The sequence below is a fragment of the Megascapheus bottae genome, chromosome 5 (assembly GCF_031878675.1).
Source record: "Megascapheus bottae isolate mThoBot1 chromosome 5, mThoBot2.hap1, whole genome shotgun sequence".
NCBI lineage: Eukaryota > Metazoa > Chordata > Mammalia > Rodentia > Geomyidae > Megascapheus > Megascapheus bottae.
In genome coordinates, this window is record NC_143513.1 from 27,225,788 (window position 1) to 27,253,424 (window position 27,637).

At 40.4% G+C, this 27,637-nt stretch overlaps 1 protein-coding gene across 1 annotated transcript in view; it reads right to left on the reverse strand.

The window, feature by feature from the left end:
- The window catches only part of Ddc (dopa decarboxylase), a 96,078-nt gene that overhangs the window by 33,760 nt on the left and 34,681 nt on the right, over positions 1-27,637 (reverse strand). The window contains exons 5-7 of the mRNA XM_090332218.1: positions 25,529-25,663; positions 23,074-23,217; positions 5,354-5,420 (exon numbers count right to left, since the gene is read on the reverse strand). Of these exons, the coding sequence (XP_090188344.1) occupies positions 5,354-5,420; positions 23,074-23,217; positions 25,529-25,663 (346 nt within the window). The remainder of the gene's footprint in view (positions 1-5,353; positions 5,421-23,073; positions 23,218-25,528; positions 25,664-27,637) is intronic.

Below are 27,637 nucleotides of genomic sequence, written 5' to 3' on the forward strand. Positions count from 1 at the left end.
CCTGGATTTTTTTTCCATATATGCCACTCATTAGTCATGTGCTATAACGGATGAGTTATTCTGAGCTCTGCTGATAAAAGATATAAAAGACATTGAATTTGACCTTTAGTATTCAAACACTCAATTGGTCCAAGGTCACTGTGCTCCAAGACCATGGATGCCATCATACCAGGACATAAAATCAAAGGCCCATAGTGCAGGGGGAGGCTTCTACCATCTGAAGCTACTGAAGATGTTGAAGATCAACACCTGTCTGAGTCAATCGCCCTTGGTGCTCATAGGATACCAAACAGATGAGGCAAGGAGAAAGCCTTAGGCTGATATTTGGGAAGGTGCTGAAGAATAAGAGGATGATCATTCATACGCAGCTTGGGTTCATTGTGGTATGCATAGAAACCAGGGAGTCCTAGCTTTGGGGCAAGTCTGTATAAAGCCAACAAATAATTTTGTACATAGTGAGACATAGCTCGTTCTTTTTCTTCTTTTTTTTTTGGGAGGGGTGGTTATGGATGGGGTTTCATTTACTGGGTTTTGAACTCACTCAGAGTCTTCTTGTATTTTTTTGCCCCCCCCCTTTTTTTGCTTAAGATTGGTGCTCTGTCCCTTGAGTTATACTTCCACTTCTACCTTTAGAGTGGGTAACGAAAGGTAAGAGACTCCTGAACTTTTCTGCTCAGGCTGGCTTTGAACTGCTACAACCCTCAGATCTCAGCCTCCTGAACGCTAACATTACAGGTATGAGCTACCAGCACAAGGCTACCATCTGTGCTTCATGTCAGACATCTATCTGCCTGTATTGATAACATTTTGTATGGCCTGAGAACGATGTTATAAATATCCTAATAGCCCTTGGCAAAAACAAATAAATAGCTCCTACCTCCTGTGTTATTTGATAGGATAGTCTTTGTATGATCAAAATGACCCCTAGGTGATGGCATTGGGAGTTAGGGCTTTGGGAGGTAATTAGGTTATTAGGATAAAATATGATTAGAACCTTTATAAAAGAGACCCCACCATCCATAAATCAGGAAATTGATCTTCAATCCTCACCACGCAGCACTGTATCTATCAGTGCCTCGATCTTGAACCTCCAGACAACAGAGTGTGGGTAATAATTTCCTGTTGCTTACAAGCTACCCGTGCTATGATATTTTGTTAAGGAAGCCCAAGTAAAAAAAGGAAGGTGACTTTTTGTGCTTTTCGTGGTGCAGTTGGGCCACACACATTTTTCAGTGATGGATTTTCCTTTATTTATGGAGACTCTTCTATGAAATTTACTAGATTCAAATGTCTGTGTTTAATTCACACTGTTGAAGAAAGTTAAGTCAGATCAAGCCCCTGAGCCTGAAGGGGAAGACAAGTCAGAAAACACACTAGTCCTGCTTGGGAGGAAAAGTGGGAGATTTAGAAGGGACTGGGATGGATTCTCTGTCCTCCACCCCACCCCATCCCCCATCCCACAAACACCACCCATGAGAGGAAGCCAGTCTGGAGATGTAGAGAGATTGTTTTTTTTAAGCCATCAGCTACAGCACCCGCAGCTCAATGTCACAGAGCTGGAGCCAGCCCATCTAGAGGACAGTAAGCTGGCCTGTAGCAGCAGATTCATAACAAGAATTTGAACAAGGCCATTCTAGAATTAGACACCAAGTGGGGGGGGGAGGGTGGGAAAAGACCAAGCAGCCTCAGGGAAAAAGGGGATTTTTCATCAAAAAAAAAAAAAGTCTGCCTTTAAGAATCAAATTTACCCCTGAAAGGTCTAACCTTTGCCCTGGTTCCAAGGAGCTGACCTCTGGGACCCTGGGACATCCTGTCTGATTTAAGTACCTTTGTAAAATGCTCTGGCCCCAGACAGTCTAAGGCTGTGATTTACGATGGGGCCATGCTGACCTCTGAGGGACTTGATTACAGAAGGTATTATGCGGGGCTAGGGATGGAAGTTAGGATGGAGCCATGTAGGCTGAGTGGGATCAAGCCCTGATTAAAAAAAAAAACAAAAAACAACAAAAAAAAACTGATTAAATGAACTAGCCTGTTGGTGAAGTGAACCTACTCAGTTCATACATCCTGACTATCTGACGGCTAAATCAACCCTCATGACTCCAGAGAAGAGGACACCAGAAGCTGTCTGTGCCCTTCCCAGACTGCCCCCTTTTCTGACTAAAAAAAAAACATTATTATCTGTTAGATTGGTATGAAGAGTTTCCATTCAACAAAGCAGTTTATGAATACAATATATCTTTATTCTTGTCACCCCTTTCATTATTCTCCTCCATTTTTCCCCAGCCTCCTCTCGATTTTCTTAGTTTTATAGAATATGCATTGTGTGTGTGTGTGTGTGTGTGTGTGTGTGTGTGTGTGTGTGTGTGTGTGTGTGCATGCGTGCATGCACAAGCACTCACACTGGTAGTGGGGCTTGAATTTGGGGCCTGTGTCCCTAGTGTTTTACTACTTGAGCCACTTTGGCTTTTTGGTAATTAATTGGAGATAAGAGTCTTGTGGACTCTTATTGCTAATTTTAAACCACAATTATCAGTTTTTAATCTTCTGAGTAGCTAGAATTACGGACCTGAACTACCATCACCTGGCATGCATTGAATTTTATGACTGCATTCTCCCTACCTTCTCTTTATTCGCTTGATTCTATTCCTCCTTTTGAGTATTCATTTCCTGATTTATTTTGTTGGCTTTGAACCTTGATCTCTCTGTTCTCTACTTCCCAAGAACCTTGGATTATGAAAAATAATTTTAAAAGGTATTAAAATGAACCTGTACTTCCCAAATCAAACTTTTGAAGAAAATCACTTCATCAATAAATGATGAGTGCATTACTGCAATAGTTTATTTCTGTTTTCCTGTTGGATAAGGTCAACTTGGGTTCTTAGTTTGAGATGCTTAGGATTGAATGATATTGTTGGACTATAGTTATATAAAAAGTTTTGGTAGAGGGAAAGTGGGTTAAAAGACTCATGAAGTGACTACCAAAGGTTAGTAGACCATCCTCAAGTTTCGGTGTTGGCCATCAATGAAAAAATTTTGGCTTTTGCCTGTCAGATCCCCCACCACAGCCCCAGAAGCAAATTCTTGGATTAAATCCAACACAGCTCAGGTCAGAGTCTATCCACCAATAAAATGGAGCTCAGGACAGCAGGCTGGCCTGAGTGGCCATCATTAGGGTACTCTGAATGGCAGTGGCCACCCGCTGTCTGTCATCACCCTGCTCCCATGGGCATTTGGCACTGGGCTTAGGGAGCTGCAGCCTCTTGGGCTCTATCTGGCAGAAGACCTCAGCCCTTTAAATCCAAAAGCCCTGGGGAATTACATCAGCCGGCTGCTGGCCAGGACATTCAGTCCTTAGCCTGATATGTGAGTCAGAGGGACTTCAAGTTGCTAGACTCAGCTGGCAAATGTTTGTAGCTAATGAGGCCAATAGCACAGTCTTGCAGCAGCCAGCTACTTCTGTATCTCCTCAACACACTGTGTGCGGCCACCTCCAGCAAGTCACAATGACAGATACTTGCATGTATCAGGTGGAGCAAAATCATGAGAGAATGGCAAGTCTGTGCCCACTGCTTATCTCACAGCCGATGAGTAGCATCCATCTTTTGCAACACAAGCAATATTTATCCCTGCATTAACTCATCCCCAAACTATCCTGCAAGGGGAAGGTTATTTTTCCCAATTTTCACATAAGGAAAAGAAGCTGAGAAGTTAAGGTACACAGCTGGGACTGGACTGGGTCACAGCTTTTCAGTCACCAAAGGCTAGCCCCTACCAGCATGTTAGAGTACCCATCTCTGCCAGCTGCTGGCAAGGAGATAAAGGCTACTCCTGAGAATAGACTATAGCAAGAAGAGAGGTAAGAGACTTATATGGCTCATGCAGATGGAGAATGGAGCTGAATTCCAAGCAGGTGGCTTCATGTCTGGCACAAGCTAGGGTGTGTGGTCTGAGAGACTGATTCATTCCTAAGGAATAGAGAAAGGGCAGTTTCATGGGTTGGGGTGTCCTTGGCAATCAAGGGGAATTCTCTTTTCTAAAGAGACAGCCCTGAGTTCTCAGAGTTTCCTGTTTTAAGATTATACTAGAGAAACAAAGCCACTATTTGTGCTTGAAAACACAGAATGTTAGTCTCCATGAGAAACCCAAGTGATCGGACAGTTCAAACCAGGAAATCATCTGAAGAAGAAGCGAACCAACTTTTCTTCCCTCCCCCCCCACCCCCCGAAGGGCTGAGGACTGAACTCAGGGCCTTGACTTGCCAGGCAAGGGCTGTTCTGCTGAGCTAAATCCCTAACCCCCCCAAACTTTTAATGTATTCCTTTGCTAATAACAATTTGCCTAACGACATATGTACAGTAAACCCATTGCTTGATATTAGAATCAGTCCTAAAAAGTCTGTCAGTCAGGGTTTTTTTTTTGTCATTTTATTAACATTGTAGAGCAGACACTGGTGCTACATCAAAGTACAGCATCAAGAGGATGGAGTACAGCTACAGTATATCCAGGCTGCTGTATCTTCCATCCTATATGTGATTCATCTTCTATGGAAAGAAGATCACTCCTAAATGATTCCTAGAATGATTTTGAAGGGACATGCCAAAAGACTGAATTTTTAAAAAGGTAACACTCTTGTCATGTATATATTATACATGTGAAAGATATATGTGTGGGGGGGGGAGGGTACTTCTCTTAATATTTTCAATAGTTTGTCAACATAGCTTGCTATTTTCCATCACTGTGATATTGCTTAGAACATTTTTCCCCATTAGAAACAGTGTGTTGGGGGCCAAGAATGTGACCTAGTAGTAGACTAGCATGCACAAAGCCCTGGGTTTGATTTCTCAGTTCCATATACAAAGGAAAAGCCAGAAATGGTATTATAACTCAGCTGGTAGAGCAATAGCTTTGAGAAAGCTCAAGTGTAGTGTCAAGACCCTGAATTCAAGCCCTAGGGATGGCAAGGAAAAAAAGAAAGAGAAAAAGAGGAAAAATATTGTGTGTTGGTATAGTCAAGCTCAGCTCTTGTTTCATTAGCCCAATGTATTTGGAAAAGGAGTTACAGATTAGCAGTGGTATCATACCAGCCTAGCAAGCACAAAGCCCCAAATTCAAAACCTCAGTATTGGTACACACATACACACACACACACACACACACACACACACACACACACACACACACACACAAATGGATAGAATTGAAGTCAATGAGGTTTTGTCATTACAAACAAAGGAGTTTGGACCATCATTGTAATATCAATTGAATGAGTAGGTCAACTCAAGCAGAAAGGTCTGCCAAATGCCCTAGTTGAAAGAACCTTTTCCCAAGTAAAACTGAATGAAGTACTTACAGATAGGGCCCACTTCTAAGAGGTTGTCAAAAGAACAGCAAGGTGTAGTCCCTAGAGTAGCAACTACCTGGAGAATAAAAAACAAGTGAAAGTTTAATCTTCTATATGTATTTTATTCATTGTTTTAGGATACACACACACACACACACACACACACACACACACACACACACACTACCACTGTCTGAGGCCAGGTGTTTAGCAACATGCTAAACATGGGTTTCTATGGAGTAGAAACCCAAATCCTCAGGCAAAAGAGCCCTAATAGGTTAAAGAAGCAAATCTTGCGAACAAAATCTTGAGCTAGGAGGTTAGAGATAGGGAAATCCCAACACCTTTCTCATAGATGGCACCTCTGGGCCGAATGAAACATTCAACCACATGGACAGCTATTTTTGTGAAGTTGAACTTTGGTTTCCACAGGACAGGGTTCAAGGTGATCACTATTGACAAAGAAGTTCCCAAAACACAGGATGCAGAGTCCAGTGTAGCACTGCAGCTACTGAATTCACTTCTCACCATCCATCTTCTGCTACAGACATGGCTAGTCTTCAACACAGCTTAACATTTTAGATGCTTCTTGGCTTGGAGAATTTGCTGTAACTTTTATCAGGATTTTTGGGTCCCATTAGCTTTTGAGGAGGCATACAGAAATTCAGGGATAGGAAACACTTAGTAAAGTCACATAACAATTTAAACACAACCGATGACAAATTCATTCACAACTAATGTCAATAAAGGACAATGGGCTTCTTTACATAAAATTGTTCAGACTTCAGTGTGTTCAAAATTTCTTTGATTGACTAGTTTTCTGGCAGACTTGATAAAAACCATGTGTGATAATAAATTCTCATGAATAAGTTAGGTTTTTCTGCCTTCTGGTTTATTACATATATCCATTGAATATAAAGATATATTTCCCACCATGAAGTAAGAACCTGGGGGCACTTTTTCCTACTTTGGGGTGTGTTTTTGTATATGTACGTTTTTGTCTGTGTATTTGTGCATGTGTGTAAGGAGGGGTAATTTACACAGAACACAGAATCAATACATCCTAAAGTGATACACACTCCAGCAAGGCTGGGATTGGCCTAAACACAGTGGAAAGATCCTTTTAGAAGTCTTCGGGGTTAGTTAAGACTACACCCAACAGGGTAAATCAATAACTTTCACTTGTTTTAATTTGTTGCTCTTCTCTTCAATGATATGGCTCCCCAAAATTAACTTTAACCTTTCAAAGATTCATGAGAAAGCCTTTCTGAACCAGGCACCCATGGCTCACACCTGTAATCTTAACTACTCAGGAGGCTAACATCTGAGGATTGAGGTTTGTAGCCAGCCCAAGCAGGCATATCTGTGACACTCTTCTCTCCAATGAACCAGGAAAAAGCTGGAGGTAGAGATATGGCAGAAGTGGTAGAGCATGAGCCTTGAGCAAACCAACAAACAAAACCAAGCAAGATATCAAGGTCCTAAATTCAAGCCTCCTTATTGGCACGCATACACACACACACAAACACAAACACACATACACACACACACACACACACACAGAGAAAATGAAAGAAAACTGATACTGATATTGAAAACATAAAGAGGTACCCCAACATAGTATACATTCTATGTGTCACATACTGGGGAACTGAGGCCCTCTGCCCTATGTACATCAAGACATTGGGACGATACTGACAAAATGTTTGTGGTCCCCAGGCATGTTATTGTCTCTCCCTCCAGACCCATAATGCTTCTAAAATCAGGGTTCTGGGTGATATTTCTTCATAATTGCTGAAAATTTCTACTTTGTTGGCTGTGGAATAGATGTGGAAACATCTTTGTTGACTTGAAACTCTGTCCAAATGATCAAACAACATGCTATGTTCACAAAAGCAGAGTCGAATTGGTTGGCAGCCATCATGTCTGTCTGGATAATGAACCTTCTTCTCAGATGTGACATGAGTATGAAACGTGGTGTATTTGGGGTGGCCTTAGTGAAACCCCACTCTGCTCTCACCGGGCACATAAACCTGGACAGTGACAAATTCACACAGAACTCCAGGCAAGGCCTCTTGGTTCCCTTTCACTGGTATCCACCTGCCTTTGACCTGAAAGCCAGATTCACCTCTCAGTGAGGATCATGCTGCTCTTGCCAAGGTAACCTGGTGTTTGCTGTGGGTGACTAGTCTGGCTGCCCCAGACTGCTGCTCCCACAGTGGCCTGTGATGAAGGAGGTTCTTGGCACTGTTTCTCAGAGACAGAGGCCTTTGCCAAAGACCAGAGTTTTCCCATGCCTAGTCATAGGACGGAGCCCCAGAGGAGGTATTGGCTGGGTCCCGGCAGACCCGTGTATCCCTGAGCTGTGCCAAGCACAATCAGCCCACAAGAGGTTATCCTCAGTTCCAGTGAGGCAGTTTTCAAGGATGGGTTTTATTGTTATTCAGGTGTGGGGAGCCCAACAGACCAGGAAATAACAGCTAATGAAGAGAGTTGGTCACCAGGTCCTGGTGGCTCATGCCTGTAATTCTAGCTACTTAGAAGGCTGCGATCTGATGACCTATGTTTGAAGCCCATGGGGAAAAGTCCATGCAATTGTTATCTCCAATTAACTAGCCCAAATCCAGTAGTGGAGCTGTAGCTCAAGTGGTAGATTACCAGGCTTGATCAACAATACAAGTGAAAGGGAGAGACTCTGAGTTTAAAGCCCATTACTGGCACACACAAAGGCAAAGGTAATTTGTTATTTCCATTTCCTAGAAGGAGCATACCATGTCATGGGGGTACCAGGCCAGAAGGCAGAGGGGAGAGGGAAAATGTGGTTAAGTGCCATTATTATAGTTTAGAATTGCTTTGGTGGGCTCTGGGGGTACAGAAGTAGGAATTGTCTCTAGTTGTCTGGTATCCAGCTAATGAGATGATTTGGACAGGTGGAAAGAAACCCTGAGCAGGAGAGTTTTGAAAATGGTGGGTATGAATTTTGCATTTATATATTTGCCTATGAATAGCATTTTAAAATAAAATAAAAACAACTGAATCTAAGGCAAGGGATAATACTGTCCAAAAAGAAATGTAGTCATTACTTGACTTATGTAACAATAATCCTTCTGCATATCACCTTTATAATAACAAAAATAAAATCAAATAACTGAATCCTTGAATCTGGAGGCACTGGCTTAACTTGGCAGAGTGAGGCCCTCTCCAGGGTCTATAAGGCCTAACCCAAAATTATTTTTAAAAAAGAAAGAAAGAGGAAGGAAGGAAGGAAGGAAGGAAGGAAGGATCAGCAACATAAATTATCCAAGGTAAGATTGACACAATTAGGCAATGTACTCAGCGTATAAAAGACTGGGTGTACAGATAACTTTCTTGTTTGTAGCTTCCTTATATTACAAACAGTGGACATAGGTACTGCCAGTATGGGAGGTGGCAGTGGTGAACTTTATCTTTACCTTTGCCCTTTCCACTAGCCCTCAAGCCTCCTCCACACCTCTCCCAGGAGCCTCATTCTATGAATCCAGCATTTTCATGCTTGCTTCATTCTGACACAGTGAGTCATTAGAGTTAACCTGTGACCTTTCCCTGGTATTTAATTAGCTATTAAAAGGCTTTGTTTAAGAAACCTGGCTAACTCAATTGGTAAATATGAGACTGGTAAAATATTTTGTCTATGCCATGAAAAGGATAGTAAAGATGATATTTAAAACAAAAACAAACAAACAGCTCATGCATGTAACCCTACCTCCTCAGGAGGCCGAGATCTGAGGATCTCAGTTCAAAGGCAGCCTGTGCAGGAGAGCATATAAAACTCTTATCACCAATTGATCAGCACAACACTGGAAGTGAAGCTGTGGCTCAAAGGGGTAGAGTGCTAACCTTGAGCAAAATTACTCATGGAGATTGCGCAGACTCTGAATTCAAGACCCATCAACCAAAAAATAACAGAAACAATAGAATGACCCATCATTAATATTATTTGTTATTTTATTTTCTTATTTTTACCAATTTCTTTTTTCTTTCTTTCATTTTTTTTGCTAGTCTTGGGTCTTGAGCTCAGGGCCTGATCACTGTCCTTGGGCTTTGTATCAAGGCTAGAGCTCTACCACTTAAGCCACAGCACAACTTCTGACTTTTTCTATGTATGTGGTACCAAGGAACTGAACCCCGGTCTTCATACATGTTAGGCAAGCACTCTACACCACTAGGCTAACCTCCCGATTCCCCCCTTTTTTAACCAATTTCTTTTTTTTAATATTTTTTATTGTAATTAATAGAAGGGTTACATGATATTTGCCAGATAGAAGGTGCATTAATTCACATACATTGATTCCCTTCCACCTGTCTTGGTCCCCATTTCCCTCCCCCCCCCCTCCACCCCTCATCTTGTTTTCCCCCATTCCCTATCCAATTTCAAATAACCAAATACAAATATATCCAATATATCAGGTAACACAGTGAGATACTGTAACAATATGAGATAACCAAGGGACAACAAAAGAGATGAGAGATGACATAGTACATTAAGGACAACAATCATTCATTATATGGCTTTTGTTTCTATATCCTAGAGATCCTTTCATTTAGCGTCATACTATATGGCCTTTTGTATCAAGGTTTTGCTCTATTGCAAATCTCTGCTAGTAGAGCCCCAGGTTTCTACTGATTATGACGAATGAGGGAAACCATTGAGCCTAAGTTCCTTTGAGTCTGGCTTACTTCACTTAATATGATTTTTTCTATGTCTTTCCATTTCCTAACAAATGGGGCGATGTCGTTCTTTCTGACAGCAGCATAGAATTCCATTGTGTACAAGTACCACATCTTGTTGATCCATTCATCAACTGAGGGACATCTAGGTTGGTTCCCTGTCTTTGCTATGGTAAATAGTGCTGCAATGAACATTGTAAGACATGGGCCCTAATGAAAGCTTGTAAAAATGGCAGGAACTAATAAATATTTCTCAATCCTGACTCTCAATATCAATGGACTTAACTCTCCAATTAAACAACATAGATTATCTAGTTGGATCAAAAAGCAAGATCCATCTTTCTCCTGTCTTCAACAGACACATCTTACCCCAAAAAACAAAGTGAGAGGTTGGAATAAACTCTATCAAGCTAACGGCCCCCATAAACAGGCTGGAGTTGCCATCCTCATATCAGATAAAATAGACTTCAAACTAAAATTAGTGAGAAAAGACAAAGGGATCTACTAAAGGGATCTTTCCTCCAGGAGGACATAACCATCCTAAATATCTACACACCCAATCCCAGAGCTCCGAACTTCATCAAGCAAACTTTACTTTCACTGAAACCATACATAGATCGAAACACAGTGATTGCTGGTGACTTTAACACACCACTCTCACCTTTGGACAGAACAACAAGGCAAAAACTCAACAGAGAAACCTTAGAATTGAACAACTATATAGACCAGCTAGATCTAACAGATATCTGCAGATTATTCCACCCAGCAACAACACAATATACATTTTTTTTCGGCAGCACATGGAACATTCTCCAAAATAGACCACATTTTAGGCCATAAAATAAAACCTGGACAGATTCAGAAACACTGAAATTTTTTAACCAATTTCTTAGAAATGGCATTTATAATGTAGCAAATCTTCAGTTTCTTCTCATTTTCCCAGCTAAATGCTAATTGAACTCCTGTTTTTAAAATACATATAGCCAGATGCCAGTGGCTTGTGGCTGTAATCATAGTTACTCAGGAGACTGAGATCTGAGGACTACAGTTCAAAGCCAGCCCAGGCAGGCAAGTTTATGAGACTCTTATCTCCAATTAACCATGAAAATTTGGAAGTAGAGCTGTGGCTCAAGTGGTAGAACAGTATCCTTGAGCACAAAAACTATGGAACCACACCCAGGCTCTAGTACTGGCATGCACACACATGCAAATAAAGTATGTATACATATATATATATATTTAAAATAACCCCTTGTTAAAATTGCTTTCTATTTATCTTTGCATAAACAAGCATCTCAAATGATGTCCATCAAATATTATGACTACATATTTCCTCAAATGGATTTTTGATTATCATAAGCCTTTATTCTTAAGTTACATAAATGATCAGGAAACATTGTTCAAGAAACAATAAATTCCTTTGTCCTGGTAGTGACCTGGGTTGAGAAGCAGAAGAGATGACAATTTGAGTGTTTGCTGCTTGATGCTATGCGCTTTTTCTGTTATATGTACTCATCATAATGACTTCAGGGGTTAGAGGCACCTGTGACCCCCTACTTGAGGCCTAAGTGAACAATTATGCAGAGGTGGGTAATTGCTCAAGAGCTCACATGGGCAGGAACAGAGCAACTGTGATGCTGGCTTTAGATACCTCTTATTATCTTGCCTCACCTGGCCCACAGGCCCTGAACTGCCAATTAGAGAACCAAGTGCCCTGAACCATGCCAGCAGTGCTTGCTGCTGGTCTCCCGTGCTTTGCAGCTGAAGCTGGGGTGGGCAGTGGGATCCAGGCTGGCAAAGTGGCAGGGGGCTATGTGAACAATCTACTAAATGACATGTCCACGTGGCGCTGAGCCACAAGTCAGCTTGTCCTAATTCTCAGAAGCCACATTAAACTTAGCACCTGCCTCACTCAGGGCTCTGATTACCCAAGCTCAGCATTGCTCAGTGTCGCTAACCTGATTTCAGTGCGCTCTGCAGAGGCTTAATCACATTTGTGAGAAGGGAGAAGAGGGCAGGAGGCTGAGCAAGCCTTGGTCTGCAGAGCCTGAGGCTTTGCCTTCCCCTGGTGGCAGAGTCTACATGACCTCCTCCCCTACTGTCCTCACTCCCTCTTCCAGCCCACTCTCCTCACACCCACGCGCTTGACAAGCTCTGCCCTTTGTCTGGAGCCTGATTACATCTGGCTTGTTTGAAAAGTAAACTGTCAGGAGAGGGGGAAAAAAGGCAGGGGAGGGGAGAAACTTTATTACAAGACTGAGTAATTGGTGGATGAACAAAGATTGGACTATCCTGGCTTAGACTTGGCCAAATATATCCCTGGCTTAGTGATGGTTCTTGAGTTTTGAGATATAGTAAAGGGGTGATCCTGAATCTGAGGTCATTACAAAGGCAAATAGGTATGACCATCTGGATACCACTGAGCACCAAGACAAAGCCTATGCTATTTCCCCTTCCCCATCCAGAACCCCTAATGTAGACCCTAGCTGTACAACCCCAGGGCTGTTCATTTAAAATAACAAGTTGATTGTGTTTTCTCTAATAACTCATGTACTTTCACATCTCCAAAGAGCCACAATTTTCTTTTCTTTTAACAAGAAACACAATGTTCTGGGAGCACCTGTCTGTACATCCTCTAGGATATAAGTCCTATTTTGTATCTTAGCAACAGGCTCCACAATCCCCTCTGAAGAGCTGATTGCATCCATTACCCTTGCTGATGCGTCATGCAGTTTGCTTCAAATAGTGCCAAGACTGGGAACACATCTGTCTTCCACACCAAAAACCATTTCAAGAATAAAAGGATCGTGACTTTCGCATATCCCTAGGGCTAACACTTGGGCTAGTGAGCTACAGGTAATGTCAATACATTAACAAATGTTTGATGAGTGTATAAATGCACAAATGGGTGAATTATAAGCTTTCCCTCTGCTCCAATACACAGGACTGTCTCATGCCTGTGGCTTTTGTCAGCAGAAAGAAACTGTTGCCCTTTAATATTTTCTGCAAATTGGGCCTTTAGAGTATAATTCTAACAACAGTGTGTTAATCTGGTCCTATATCCTTTGCTAGGAAAATACAAGTTGGCTTAGCTCCTCTCAATAAAATTGAAGTTTTCTCTTCAGTATCTGAATTTCTCATCCACAAGCAGGTGAATACACTCACCTCTTTTTATCTGTGGGTTTGGTACTCAGGAATATAACCAAAGTCAGATTTTTAAAAAAAGACTAGGCTTACTCAGTATACACCAAGTGAAAAATGAACTGTGTAACTTGTGGGCAGGGATGGGAAAGAAGAATTGGGGAGAGTCAAAGAAGGGGAAACTTGTCCAAAAGAGAAATGCATACATTCCCTGAATTGTGAAATGAGAAACCCTCTGAACAATATATATCAAATTTTAAAATTATATTTTAAAAAACACTACAGCAGGGAATCAGTAGCTCACTCCTATAACCTAGCTACATAGGGGTCTGAGTTCTGAAGATTACATTTTGAAGCCAGCCCAGGCAGGAATCCCATGAGACTCTTATTTCCAATTAACCACTGGAAAACCAGAAATAGCATGTGGTTCAAGGCGGTAGTGCACTAGCCTTGAGCAAAAATACTCAGGGACAGTGGCCAGGCCCTGAGTTCAAGCCCCGTGACCATCAGAAAACAGATAAATAAAAAAAAACCAAGCAAACAAAAAACACCTAGCAAAAATATTCCAGAAAGTTCCAATTAATTTTTTGAAGAGTTCCATCACAGAATACACATGAATGAAGGAACACAGAGATATTAAATTAGGTACTATTAAGATTATTTAAAGTTCATAGGATGTTGTCTGTGGATTCTACATAAATGCTATGGTATTTTATGGAGAATTTGAGTATTTACAGATTTTGGTATCCTCAGGCATCCTGGGACCAATGCCCTTTGTGGATAGTAAGAGATGCTGCACACAAATACTTATTTATAAAGGAATATATTTCTTTGTTTTATTCCCCCATTAGTCCAAGGGAATCTGAATTTTACCCATAGATGTACTAGGAAATCTATTGCAAAGAAAATCATAAGTTACTCTTGGCAATTAATTAAATGAATAATTAATATCTGAAGCATTCTGACTTGGGTCTCAGCTTCAGTTCTGGTTCCCTTTACCTCACTGACTATCCTTCCTTAATCACCTTTCAGAGACATGACCTCTCTCTCTCTCTCTCTCTCTCTCTCTCTCTCTCTCTCTCTCTCTCTCTCTCTCTCTCTCTCTCTCTCTCTCCACCTTTAATGTTGTTATACTCCCTTCATGGGATCCTCAAGAAAACCCCGTGTGCCACCTCATCATTCTTAATGACACTAAGACCTCCCAACTTAGATGAGTCTTATATACCTTTGTCACCAGAAGAAGCATAGCTTCTTCTGTGAACCCAGTTGTCATGAGAGACAGCTCTACTTCAATGACAACATGCATCAAAAGAAAGTTGTCACTTTCTCTTACCAGCCAGGCTCCCTCTGGTGCAACCCTAGAAGGAGAACTGTTTGAGCCATTTGTATTTCCCATACCTCACATTCAATTAGTCAACAGACTCAGTTACTGAATCCATGAAGTATTAAGTCTTAGCCACATGGAACATTGTAGGATATGAGTTGTTTATCTTCGTGGCTCTGTAGCTGATAGGAGCCTGCTGATGTGTGCACTATAGGACAAAGTCATACCAAGACAGTAACCAATAGAAAGGTCAAAATTCAAAATCAGAATTATGGTTTCCACTAGAAACCATCATAAGTTGAAAACAATCATAAGTTGAATCATTATATATCATGAACCATCTGTGTGCAACTATAGCAACTATTAATTGAAAATCTAATATTATAACTTTTCCTTGCAATTTCATATTTTTGCATATAACTTAGACTAATACATTTTAAGAAATGATTAGCTTGTTTTTGGACCCACATGGTATAAAGATCTAATTTTGTAACATAAACAACTAAGAGGGGGGAAAGAGAGAGAAAGAGAGAGAGGGTGAACCAGGTTCTTTGTGTTGTTTAAGTTAAGCTGGTCTGAATGTAAATTTTAGTGCATGACTTTAGGATATTAAAGGTAATCCTTAAAAACCAAGGATTTAGGTGTAGAACATATACAAAAGGAAATGACAAATGAAATGAAAACATTTCATGACAATAAATAAACTGACCCCAAAACAAAACATAATTCTGGGAACTAGGGAAAATTCTTATAAATTATAGTGAAAAGGAACCGCAGTGACAAAAGCAAATCTCTTCATTTACTGGTCAGCCTTAAAAAGGAAGAAGATCTCGGCATCTTCTACAACATAGGAGAACCATGAAAACACAATGCTAAGTTAAGCGCGTCCGTCACACAGACGAATATCACATGAGTCCATTTACATGTGTTATCAGAGGCAAAGGACAAGCATATCAAACAGAAGGGCCATTCTCAGGGGCTGGTGGAGAACATGAACTTTTTGCAATGGATGAAAAGTTTCAGTTTTTCTGGATAAAAGAGTTTTGGAGATTGATGAACGGTGATTGTTTCATATTAACCATTTAAAAATGCATTTGTCTCTTAAGTTGTGTACAAAAATGCAGTTGCAAAGAAAGGCTATAATATTAGCTTTTAGAGTAATGGACTAGCAATTATTAGTCTAAAAGCTAACATTATATACCTAAGCAGACATACACACAGACAGCTCCTAATTTACAATGGTTTTACCACAGATTTTTTTCAAATGTATGATGTCATGTAAATGATCTATGCTCATTAGTTATTTTGTTTAAAGAAAACTCACCCAAGGGCATGGTAGGAACATGGTAACAACAAAAAGATGATCATTGCCTAATGATGAAGGGGTCACTTCTCCAAGGGAACATTACAACTGTGTGCACCTAACTAGAGAGCATCAAAATACATGGAGCAGAGATAGAACTGCAGAAAGAAATAATGAACCACTGTAATAATACCCTTACATCAACACTTTTGTATCGGAAGTGGGTAAGTCCAATAGGCAGAAAATGGGTAAGAATGTAGTGGAATTGAAAAGTAGCACTGACCAACTGGACCAAATTCATATCTATAGAATATTGCATGCAATGTGAAGAGAAGATGCATTCTTCTCAAGCTTGCAAGGAGCATTCCCCCAAATGGGCCACATATTGGGCATAAAATACATTTCAGCAGATTTTAAGAAGTGCATATTAAGACACAGTGGCTCATCCTTGAAATCCTAGTTACTTGGGAAGCTGAAATTGATGGGATAGCCAGTAAATGAGAGCCCAGAGAGACAAAAGTTCCCAAGATCCCTTCTCAATAAAGACAGCTGGTCTCTATGATAGTACCTGTTATCCTAGCTACCAGGAATCCTACCACAGGCAAATAGAACCCAACCATGTACCCAGGAAGGAAGCATCATCTTATTTCAAAAATAATGAGCAAAAATCAAGGCTAGAGATGTGGTTCATGATAAGAATTCCTGTCTAGCAAGCACAGAATCAGAGTTCAAACTCCAGTACTATTTAAAACAATGCACATTCTGCATAGTGGAATTTAGATCACAATGGAATTAAACTAGAAAGAATAACAAAAAGTGGTTGGAATATCTCCAAACTCTTTGAGATCAAACAATGTAGTTATATAGATCAAAAGATGTTTAAAAATACTTCAGCTTCAGTAAAATTAACAAAACAGCCAACTGAAATTTGTGAATTTAGTAAAGGAAGTGTTTAGAAAACATTATAGCACATATTAGAAAAAGAAGACAATTAAAATCTATAATTTAAGACATCTTCAAAAACCAGTAAGAAGCAAGTTAAATACAAAGTAAGCAAAAGCAAATGAAAGAAATATTATTTGATGAAATGGAAAAAAGGTAATTAATGGAGGAAAAGTTGCTTCTTTAAAAATATCAGTAAATTTGATAAACTTTTAGCCAGGTTAACTAAGAAAAGACACAAAGTACTGCCCTCAAAAATGAAAATGAAACCATGACTACGATAATAAATGAATTTAATAACCATAAATTTGAAAATCTAAAGACAGATGGACAAATTTCCTTTGTGTCCATGTACAAACAGTCACACAGAAAAATAATCTCCCTGCAGTTATATTAGTTAAAATTTTACTGATTAGTAATTAATAGCATGGCTAAACAGAAAGCACTGTGCCCAGTTGGGTTCAATGATGAGCTCTACCAAATATTTGAAGAAGTAATCACAGCAAATATCTCCAATCTGTCTTAGTAAAGAGAAGCAAAAAAATATTCCTCATTCATTCTATGTGGCTGTTACCCTAATGCTCACACTAGACAAGGACTTTGCATGAAAGGAAGCCATAAACGTACATCTGTCATGAATGAAGAGCCAAGTTCTTCCACAAAATACTATTTCAAATTAAACCGAGCAAAGCATAAAAAGAAATGTACTTCCAAATCAAGTGGCATAAAGGCTGGTTCAAAATGTGGAAAAATTAATATGTCACATCAACTAGGTAAAGAAGAAAAATGTGTCCATGAATAGCTAAAGGAAAGGCACTTGACAAAATCTAACATCTATCAGTGATTGAAAAGTATGTCTTAGCAAACTAAGATCACAGTGGAACTTGATAACTGACTGCTACAAAAATCTCCTGCCTACATCTTCTTAATGGTGAGAAATGAGACATCTTTCTGCTAAGATTAATAGCCAGGCAAGGATGTCTGTTCTCACCACTTTATTCAACATTTTTATTGGGAGTCTAGTCAATGTGTTAGTCAGCTTTCTGTCACTGTGACAAAATGTGTGAGAGAAATAATTTGAAAGGAGAAAAGATTGATTTGGGCTCATGGTTTCAGAGTTATCCATGGTCATTTGGCTGTGCACCTGTGATAAAGCAAACCATCATGGAGAAAAAGCCAGTAGATCAGACTAGAGACAACTAGAAAGGAGAAAGAAAAAGACAGAGAGAAAAAGAGAGAGAGAGAAAGACAGAAAGAAAGCAGAAGGGAGGGAGAGAAGGAAGGGAGAAAGGAGAAAGAGGAGAGAGAAAATGAATTAAGGAAGGGAAGGGAAGGGAAGGGAAGGGAAGGGAAGGGAAGGGAAGGAAGGAAGGAAGGAAGGAAGGAAGGAAGGAAGGAAGGAAGGAAGGAAGGAAGGAAGAAGATATGCCATTGTAGGGAACACCTGCACTTTGTCCAACTAGGTCTGACCTCCTACAGGTCCATTTAATAATGAAGACATCAGTGGATTAATCTATAGCTTAAATCAGGACCCTTTTGATCCAATGGTTTCCCCAAAGCCCCACCTCTGAACACTACTACAAGCTTTCAACACATAACATATGGCATTTAAGATCCAAGTCACAAGTGATATGAGAAAATTAAAATAAAAGATTAAAAATAAACTAAAAAGATATACAAATTGGAAATGCATAAATAAAACTTTTGGTTGCCATGACATGGTTGTCTAGGTAAAAATTCCAAAGAATTAATCAAAGAACAAAACCCAGTCTTCCTAGATTTAATCAGCAAGTATTGCAAGCTACAGGATACAGAGCCAAAAGACAAAATTTAATTGTACTTATAACTTGGCAATTAAAATAGGAAATTATAATAAAAATGTTCTTTACTTTGGCACTAGAAAGAAATCTTAAGTGTGATTTTTTTTTAAATCTAAGATTTTTATGAAGAAAACTACACAATTCTTTTGTGCTGGTACTAGGACTGTAACTTGGGGCCTGGCTGAGTTTTCCACTCAAAGCCAGTCAGTGCTTTACCACCAGAGCCACAGCTCTACTTCCATATTTATTGTTATTAATTTGAGATGTGTCACAAACTTTCCTGGCCTGCTAGCTTCCAAACATAGTTCTCAGATCTTAGCCTTTTGAATAGCTAGTATTTCAGGCATGAGCTGTCTACACCCAGCTGAACACAGTTTTTTAAAGATCTAAGAAAGTATTGAGACATTTTGTGTGCTTAATTAGGGAGTTTTAACATCACTGAGTTGTCACCTCTCCCACACTTAATCCATAAAGTTCATGTGATTTCATCTAAAGCTCCTTTGAGATATTGGTAGATGCTGAATCAGCAAATTGATTCCAACATTTTATTAAGTCAAAAGACTCAAACTATCTTTTATTGTATATTATTGTCAGGGTGATGTATAGAGGGATTTAAGTCACAGTCATTGGGTAGTGGGTACATTACTTCTTGAACATTGATACCCCTTAAGACGCAAACAGTTTTGATGACACTATTTTGAATATAATATCAGAAGTCTTATTAAAGTTAGGATAAATCTGCAGAGTGGAGAATATGGCTTAGTGGTAAAATGACTCCCTTGCATGCATGAAGCCCTGGGTTCCATTCCCCAGGTCCACATAAACAGGAAAAGCTGGAAATGGTGCTGAGGCTCAAGTGTAGAGTGCCAGTCTTGAGCAATAGAAGCTCAGGGACAGTGCCCAGGCCCTGAGTTCAAGCCCCAGGACTGGAAAAAAAAGAATAAACCTGCAATAAAACAAAATGATGTATTATCTTTCATTTTATTTTATTTTGTTGGTTGTAGGGCTTGAACTCTGGGCATGACATTGTCCCTAAGCTCTTCAGCTCATGGCTAGTGCTCTACCAGTTTGTGCCACAGTGCCACTTCTGGTTTTCTGGTGGTTAAATGGAGCTAAGAGTCTCACAGACTTTAGTGCCTGGGCTGGCTTTGTACCATGATCCTCAGATCTCAGCTTCCTGCATAGCTAGAATTATAAGCATGAGCCACTGGTGCCCAGCAGTGATGTGTTGTTTTTTTTTTAAGACACATATAAATTTAAATAGGGATACATATCTATAGTCATCTATCTTAAACAAATGAGCAAAGGTAATACAACGAAGAAAATATAGCCTTTCAAGATGTAATCTTGAAACAACTGCACATCATAATTATCAGAGAGACATACAGACATGTACAAGCATGTGTGTATATGTGCACGCTCACACACACATAAGTGAATCAAGACATTGACATAACCCTTATCACAAATATTAAATGAAACTAAATCATAGACTCTGAAAGAACAAAACAAACCTCTATACATCCCCTAGAAGATCATACAGAAGAAAATCTAGATGGGATTGTGAGTTTTTACATATAAAACAAAAGTCAGGATCTAGGAATGAAACTGAAAAACTGGACATCATTTAAACTAGAAATAAATGACATTATTCAGAGATTAGAGTAAATGACAAGTCTCACACTGTGAGAAAGCATTTGCAAAGCATGTATGTTTGGAAATTGTACTTCATGTTATGAAACTGTTTAACAAAGTTAATCATTTGCTTAAAACAATCATCCAGGTAGACAAGGGACAAAAAAGTGAATTGACAGTTCAATGAAGGTATAAAAATGGTATATAAATACATGAGACATTGGGTATCATTAGTTACCAGAGAAATGCAAATTATTATTGTAAAAATATTACTATACACATATCCAAATAACTAACATAAAAAATTATGGCTGGGGGCCGGGAGTTTGGCCTAGTGGTAGAGTGCTTGTAGCATGCACAAAAATATGGGTTTGATTCCTTGGTACCACATACCCAGAAAAAAAAGCTGGTAGTGGTGCTCTGGCTCAAGTGGTAGAGCTTTAGATGCAAGGAAAAAAGTCCAAGGACAGTCAGTGCTCAGGCCCTGAGTTCAAGCCCCATGACTGGCAAAAAAAAAAAATTGTGGCTGTACCAAATCTGGTGAGGTCACAAGAAGCCTAAATAGCTTGCTGCTATAGAAATGTAAACTAGCACAACCACCCTAGGAAGCATATTGTCAGGTTCTTAAAACACTGAAGGTATAATTACAGTATAAGCCTCAAGTGTACTCTAGAGTCTACATCACAGAAAGGGAAACATGTCTCTACCCACATACCTATGCATTAATATCTACAGGTGCTTTACTGGCAACATGCAAAAATAAGAAACAACTAAAATATCCCTCAGTAAGTGACTGAATAAACAAACTATGGAACACTATGATTCCATATCTTTATGGCACAGCCATAAAAAGGAGTACAGATTCAACAACTTGAATATCCAGAGTACTAGGTTTTAGCAGTAGGGAAAAATCATGCTAACCTCACATTTTCACGTAAGGAACTGAGCAATAGTGCTTTACTCCTATAATCCTAGCTACTTGAGAGGATTACAGTTTGAGGTCAGTCTGGACAAAATGTTCATGAGACCTCATCTCAACTAATAACTGGAAGTAATGGCACACAGCTATCATCTCACCTATGAAGGAAGTTGAGATTAGAAGGATAACACTTCCAGGCCAACCCAGGATACATACATACATACACACACATATGCACATACATACATACGTATGCACATACACACATACATACTCTACAAAACTTATCTCAACAGAAAAATTGGGGTTGGGTGGCACAGATCTGTTATCTTGGTTACAATAAGAACCTTAAATACAATCTCAGTCCAGCCTAGTAAAAAGCTGGGCCATGCTTCAAAAGTAACCAGAGCCAAAGCACTAAAGCCATGATTTAGTGGTGGAATACCTGTCTAGTAAGCACAAAGTTCTCTATGCTAACAACAACCAAAAGAAATAAAATATTCACATACTGTACCATTTTATTTACATAACATTTTCAAAATGACAAGAATGCATGACATGTAGGATAAACAGATTGGTGGGAGACAAGATGTTAGCCAGGTGCTGGTGGCTCACATCTGTAATCCTAGCTACTCAGGAGGCTGAGATCTGAGGATCCTGATTGAAAGCCAGAAATGTCCCTAGGAGACTCTTACATCCAATAAACTACTCAAAAAAGCCAGAAGTAGCATTGTGGCTCTAGTGGTAGAATGCTAGCTTTGAGCACAAAGAGGTTCAGGGACAGCCCTAGGCCTAGCAAAAATTAGATAAAAGATAGATAGATAGATAGATAGATAGATAGATAGATAGATACATACATACATACATACATACATACATACATATGTAAAGGAAAGACTGAGACAAAAATTATTTTTAAATGAAGACAAAATAAAGGTAATATTCCCAGTGGATTTAAAATTTTCAAGAGCAATAGTCATATGCTGCATTTGTGGGATTTTCCTGTATGAGAGAACAGGAAGGCTGATAGAAAAGGGTGGAAAAGCACACCTTGCAAAGACCAACAAAGGAAGTCTGATGTAATTATTGCAACATCAGACAAAGTTGGGCAAGTTCCATTAGGAGAGATAAATACAGTGTTTCCTAACAAGATGGTCATTAAGCTGATCATTCCACAGGGAAAGATGACAATTTTCAGTCCAATCCCCTTCAAGATACTAATTTTCAAAGTTTGTGTAAAAGAAGAAATAGGCAAATTATACTTACAGTGTCACTTACCACTCCCAGTAAGTAAGTTTCAATTACTTGGCTATTAGGGAATCAAAATTGATTTTGTGTTTAAATTTGGCTTCTTGTGATTGTATTTGGAATTAACTATATATATTCTGCATTTTTTTCTCCTTACCAGAATTGGAAACTCTTTTCAATGTTAGAGGTACAATGCTAACTGCCTATCCTACTAGAAAATGCATATCAAGGCACAATGTAATCAGTTTGGCTATTTAGATATTTTGCCTGGTATTAGTTACAGCTTATTTGCAATGAGCCTCTTACAAATGACAAGTCTTTGTATCTACTGGGAACAACTAATCTAGGCAGCAAAGCCTGCTGGATTTTTAGTCTTAATTTGGTTCACAGTTTGTACATTCATTATTACTTAATGCATCTTACCACACTGTCCCTTGACAGTTAACATGGTGTCCCTCTGACAAGTAGAAAGGCTTTGGCTTAGCAGAATCCTCTACCACAGGGTGTTCTGGTGACTGTGTCTGAGATGAAAGTACATGAAATACAAAGTAAATGGAGTCATGTCTGGCCTGTGGCCATCACAGCCTGGAACATGGCTCTGGCTAGCACATTCAAATATGTGTTCAAGGGCACACACACACACACACACACACACACACACACACACACACACAAGTCTGTTCCACTTACAAAGAATGGAATCAGGCCTGCTGCCTTGTCTTGTTCCAGGGCCTCCTGCAGGGCCAAGGCACGCATGGCAAAGTTGCCATCGGAAGGAATCATTTTAATTTTGACTCCACCAATTAATCCAGCTCTTTCCACGGAGGAGTGTGCCTTGAAAGGGAGAAAGTAGAGTTTGAGTCCTTGACTCTGTAAAAAGCACTAACACCTGGCTGTGTGGGTACACCCTGGAGATGACAGAACTAACCTTCCTTCCTCTCTCTCCCTACACCCTTCGTAAGATTCCCTTCTCCTGGACTTGTTTCTCTTCACCTGAGATCTTGCTCTTAAGTCTGATGGATCAAGCACTCTAAGGATCAAGTGCCAGGTAGTTGTGTAGGTAGTTGTTCTTTTCATGACCTTTGTGCCTCATCTCAAATTTGAGAGAATATATGGGGTGATGGGCCTATACAGGTATGATGAACATTTTGACCCTTGGCTCCCTGTAACTCAGGCTGGCGGGCAACACCAGACTCAATTCAGAAGGCAATCTGAGCCAGAAAGACACAGGAGCCTGTTGCAGCTATGGATGGGAGGCCTGGGAAGCAGGGCCAACAAGAATGCAAAATGTTCCTACAGGGGAATTCTCTTCCTGCCTCCCTGCTGTGGGTGTGGTGCTCCAGTGTCTCCTCTGGATGCAGTCCCTGTTACACACACAGAGATGCTGTTTCAGAGAGTGCTAGCTAATCATAGCTCCCAGCTTCCTTCTCCTCTGTGGAGAAACTGCCTTTTGACGCATGCTCATCACAAGACTAACTGTACACATACCCAAAGGCTGAGACAATCCTGGGTCCAAAGACTGAACAGTTCAGATTGTGGACAAAGCAATCGCTCTGGGCCAGACCTCTCCCACCCCTCCACCAGAGACAATATTCTGACATTCTTCTCCTCCCAGCTGGCCTTCCCCCTCACAGGTGATTGCAGTGAATATTTATCAGGAAATGGTCAATGAATATCCCATCAGGCTCTACACTCTTGACACTCCAAACTCTTAGGAATCTGGAATGGCTAGCGACCCTCCATCTTTGGGAGAGCTGAGAAGGCATCACCAGGTCCCTTTCTGAAGAGCTGAACTTTCTTGGAGATTCCAAGGGGAATGGCTAGCCCCTACTATCCACAGAAGCCTGCCTCCGCACCTACTACCCAAGTGTTTATGTGTTCATTTTGATTTTGCTTCTGAGAAACCAAGGGGATGCAAATACACACAAATTATTTCTTTGTGTATAATTAGAACGGAATTAGGATACAGAGATATCATAGTTATTGTAGGCTAAGTATTAACTGGAACAAAACTGTTATAGTCCAAATGGGTGACATAAAAATCCACCGAAGATAAATATGTTAGCAAAACTCAGTGGCTCCCTATGGAATCTGATTTCTTGCAGCTGGCTCAGCTTGTGTTCTTTCTGTGTCCTCTTGAGCAGGTTCCCTAAGGAATTCTTACTAATCAATCTTTTTTCCACTTGCTCCTTCCCACAGAGTTTTGGATTCTGTTTTGTTGTCACTGGTTACCATTTTCACATGGATGGAATCATACTAGACGCAAGGTTTTCTGAACTTTACAAGGCACTTGCTTGATATTGTTTGAACTCAGGGCCTTGTACTTGATAGGCAAGTACTCTATTGCTTGAAGCACAGCTTCAGCCCTTTTCTTTACCAGTCCTCGGGTCTGAACTCAAGGTCTCGGCACTGCCCTTGGACACTTTTTGCTCAGGCTAGCATTCTGCCACTCAAGCCACAACACCACAACTGGCTGTTTCTATGTATGTGGTACTGAGGATTCAAACCCAGGGCTTCATGGGCGAGCACTCTACCACTAGGCCACACTCTCAGTCCCATCCTTCAGTCCTTTGTGCTTCATTTTTGTTTTTCCCAGTCAAGGTCTTTTGTTTTACCTAGGAGGACTATGGACCATGATTCTCCTATTTCTGCCTCCCAAGCAGCTGAGATGACAGATGTGTACCACTATGACCATGCCCAGTCCTGAAAAAGAACTTTAAATCTTTCATCATGCACAGCCGTAAGTGAAGCTGAGCAGCTGCAGAAAGGAACTGGGGTTTTGTCCCTGTTTGTGAGTAAAGAAAGAGAGGCTTTGAGAATAATGCATTTTGCCTGAGAACCTGGGTTTTGAGGTCAGGTCTTTGAGCCCACATCCAATTCCTCTGAAGGGGATCCAGGTGGGTGCATTTTAAGTCTATGCTGGTGAAAATAGTGACAAATGAGTCATGGGATGGGATGGAAAGGGCACTCAGACATAAATTTTCTTTTTTTCTTGGTCTATCAAGCTCCCATCTGTTAATGAGTTCAAATCCATTTTCTACTTAGCATTGAAATTGTTCTGAGATGTGAAATGATGCAGAGCTTCACATCCTAAGAGCTTGCAAGGTTTCAGGCCATCCTCACCCCAGTTCATTAGTTCATTCACCTGATCTGATGAGTAGGCCACTAGCTTCTCCATGATGGCGGCTGGTGTCAATTCAGGGGAGGCTTCCTGCAGCCGCCTGATCACTTTGGTCCGAGCAGCGAGCAGGGCCATCAGAGTGGCTTCACTGGCACTTCCCTAAACCCAAAAGAAGGGCCAAATGAAATTCAAAATGCAGCAAAATGATCAGTATGTCAGCTATTAAAAGATAAATTGATACTTTTTAAACGAACCATCCAAGATATGTGGAGACTCATTCTACTGTGTGCGTGTGTGTGTGCATGTGTGCGTGTGTGCGTGTGTGTGTGTGTGTGTGTGTGCCAGTACTGGAATTTGAACTGAAGTCCTAGATTCTGTCCTTTCACTTTTATTTACTCAAGGCTGAAGCCACAGCCCCACTTCCAGCTTTTTTTTGAGGAGTTTATTGGAGATGAGAATCTCATGGACTTTTCAATCCAGGCGGCCTTCAAACTGTGATGCTCAGATCTCAGCCTCCTGAGTAGCTAGGTATGCAGGCATGAACTATTAGCACCCCTTAGTGTACACCAGGACTATGGGCTGGGCTTCTAGGATGCTTTCCTGCTGTCCTCTCTTGCCTATAGTCTTGCATCTCCATCAGAGGAGGTGGGTCAGGGCAGCCCCACAAGCTCTGTGATTATATTTTCTTGGACAGAGTACATTCTACTTATTTAAAAAATGAGGCCCATTTTTCTTGAGAGATTGATGTGGAAAAAGTTTTCTTAATCTTTAATGCTGAAGGCTGAATTGTAATCCCACCCCTAGTTCACAAATCATAGCCATAAACCATGTTATCTCAAAATGTTAACTACTTAGAGAAAAGATCTTGAAAGTAACAAGTAGGTTAAAAGAAAGTCGATAGTGTGGGCCCTAATCCAATCCCACTGATGTGCTCATAACAAATTAAAATTAGGCTCTCATCACTAGCCCACACCAAGACAGACAACGTCCAGTCCCAGGGAGAATCAGCCACAGGCAAGCCAGGAAGAAGCCTTGGGAGGGACTTGAAAATCTGAGTTAGTGAGTTTCTATTTAAGCCACCCAACCTCTGATGGTTTGTTTAAGTCAATCCTAATCAAAATTTCTCCTCTTGAGGTTGAGAGTGTCTGAAAGGTGTGGAGTCAATACACTTTGTATTATTCATTTAATTTGTTTAAACAAAATCCCCTGGGCTGGGAGCTTGGCCTAGTGGTAGAGTGCTAGCCTAGCATGCACGAAGCCTTGGGTTCGATTCCTAGGTACTACATACACAGAAAAAGCCAGAAATGGTGCTGTGGCTCAAGTGGTAGAGCTCTATCCTTGAGAATGTCCAAGGACCTCAGGCCTTGAGTTCAAGCTGCAGGACAGGCAAAAAAAAATCTCTACAATCATTATTTGTCCTTGGATGGAAGAAATGATGCTCAGAGTGATTCCATAATTTTTCCCCAAAATGGCAGCTAGAAAATGCCATACTGGGACATGAACCCATGCTGGCTTGATAGCATGGGTCTCCCTGCATTTGTGAGTAGCTCCTTTCTCCTCCTTACGCTCCTTATTTCCTATTTCTCCTCCTCCCTTTCTCCTTCCTCTGCTCCCCCTCCTCCATTTTTTGTGTCGGTATTTGGGCTTAAACTCAGTGCATAAGCATTGAGCTTTTTCACTCAAGCCTGATAATCCTTCACTTGAGTTACAGCTCTACTTTAGGCTTTCTGGTGGTTACCTGGAGATAAGAACCTCATGGACTTTACTACCTGGCCCTTAGTCGATCTGAGTTACCATTCCACTGCTTTAACTTATTCTTCAGAACCAACTCATTTCCCTTAGGGAAATGGATATAATGTAAAGATAAAATCATTTCTGAAAAAAATCATTTCTGGCAAGGTGCTGGTACTCATACCTGCAATACTAGTTATTCTGGAGCCTGAGATCTGAGGACTGAGGTGCAAAGCTAGCCAAGGGAGGCAAATCTGTTATGCTCTTATTTCCAATTAACTAGAGAAAAAGCTAGTGTGGAGTTATGACTCAAGTAATAAAGGGCTAGCTAGCCTTGATTGTAAAAGTCAAGCAAGAGTACAAGGTCTTGAATACAAACCCTAGTACTGGCATTCTCTCTCT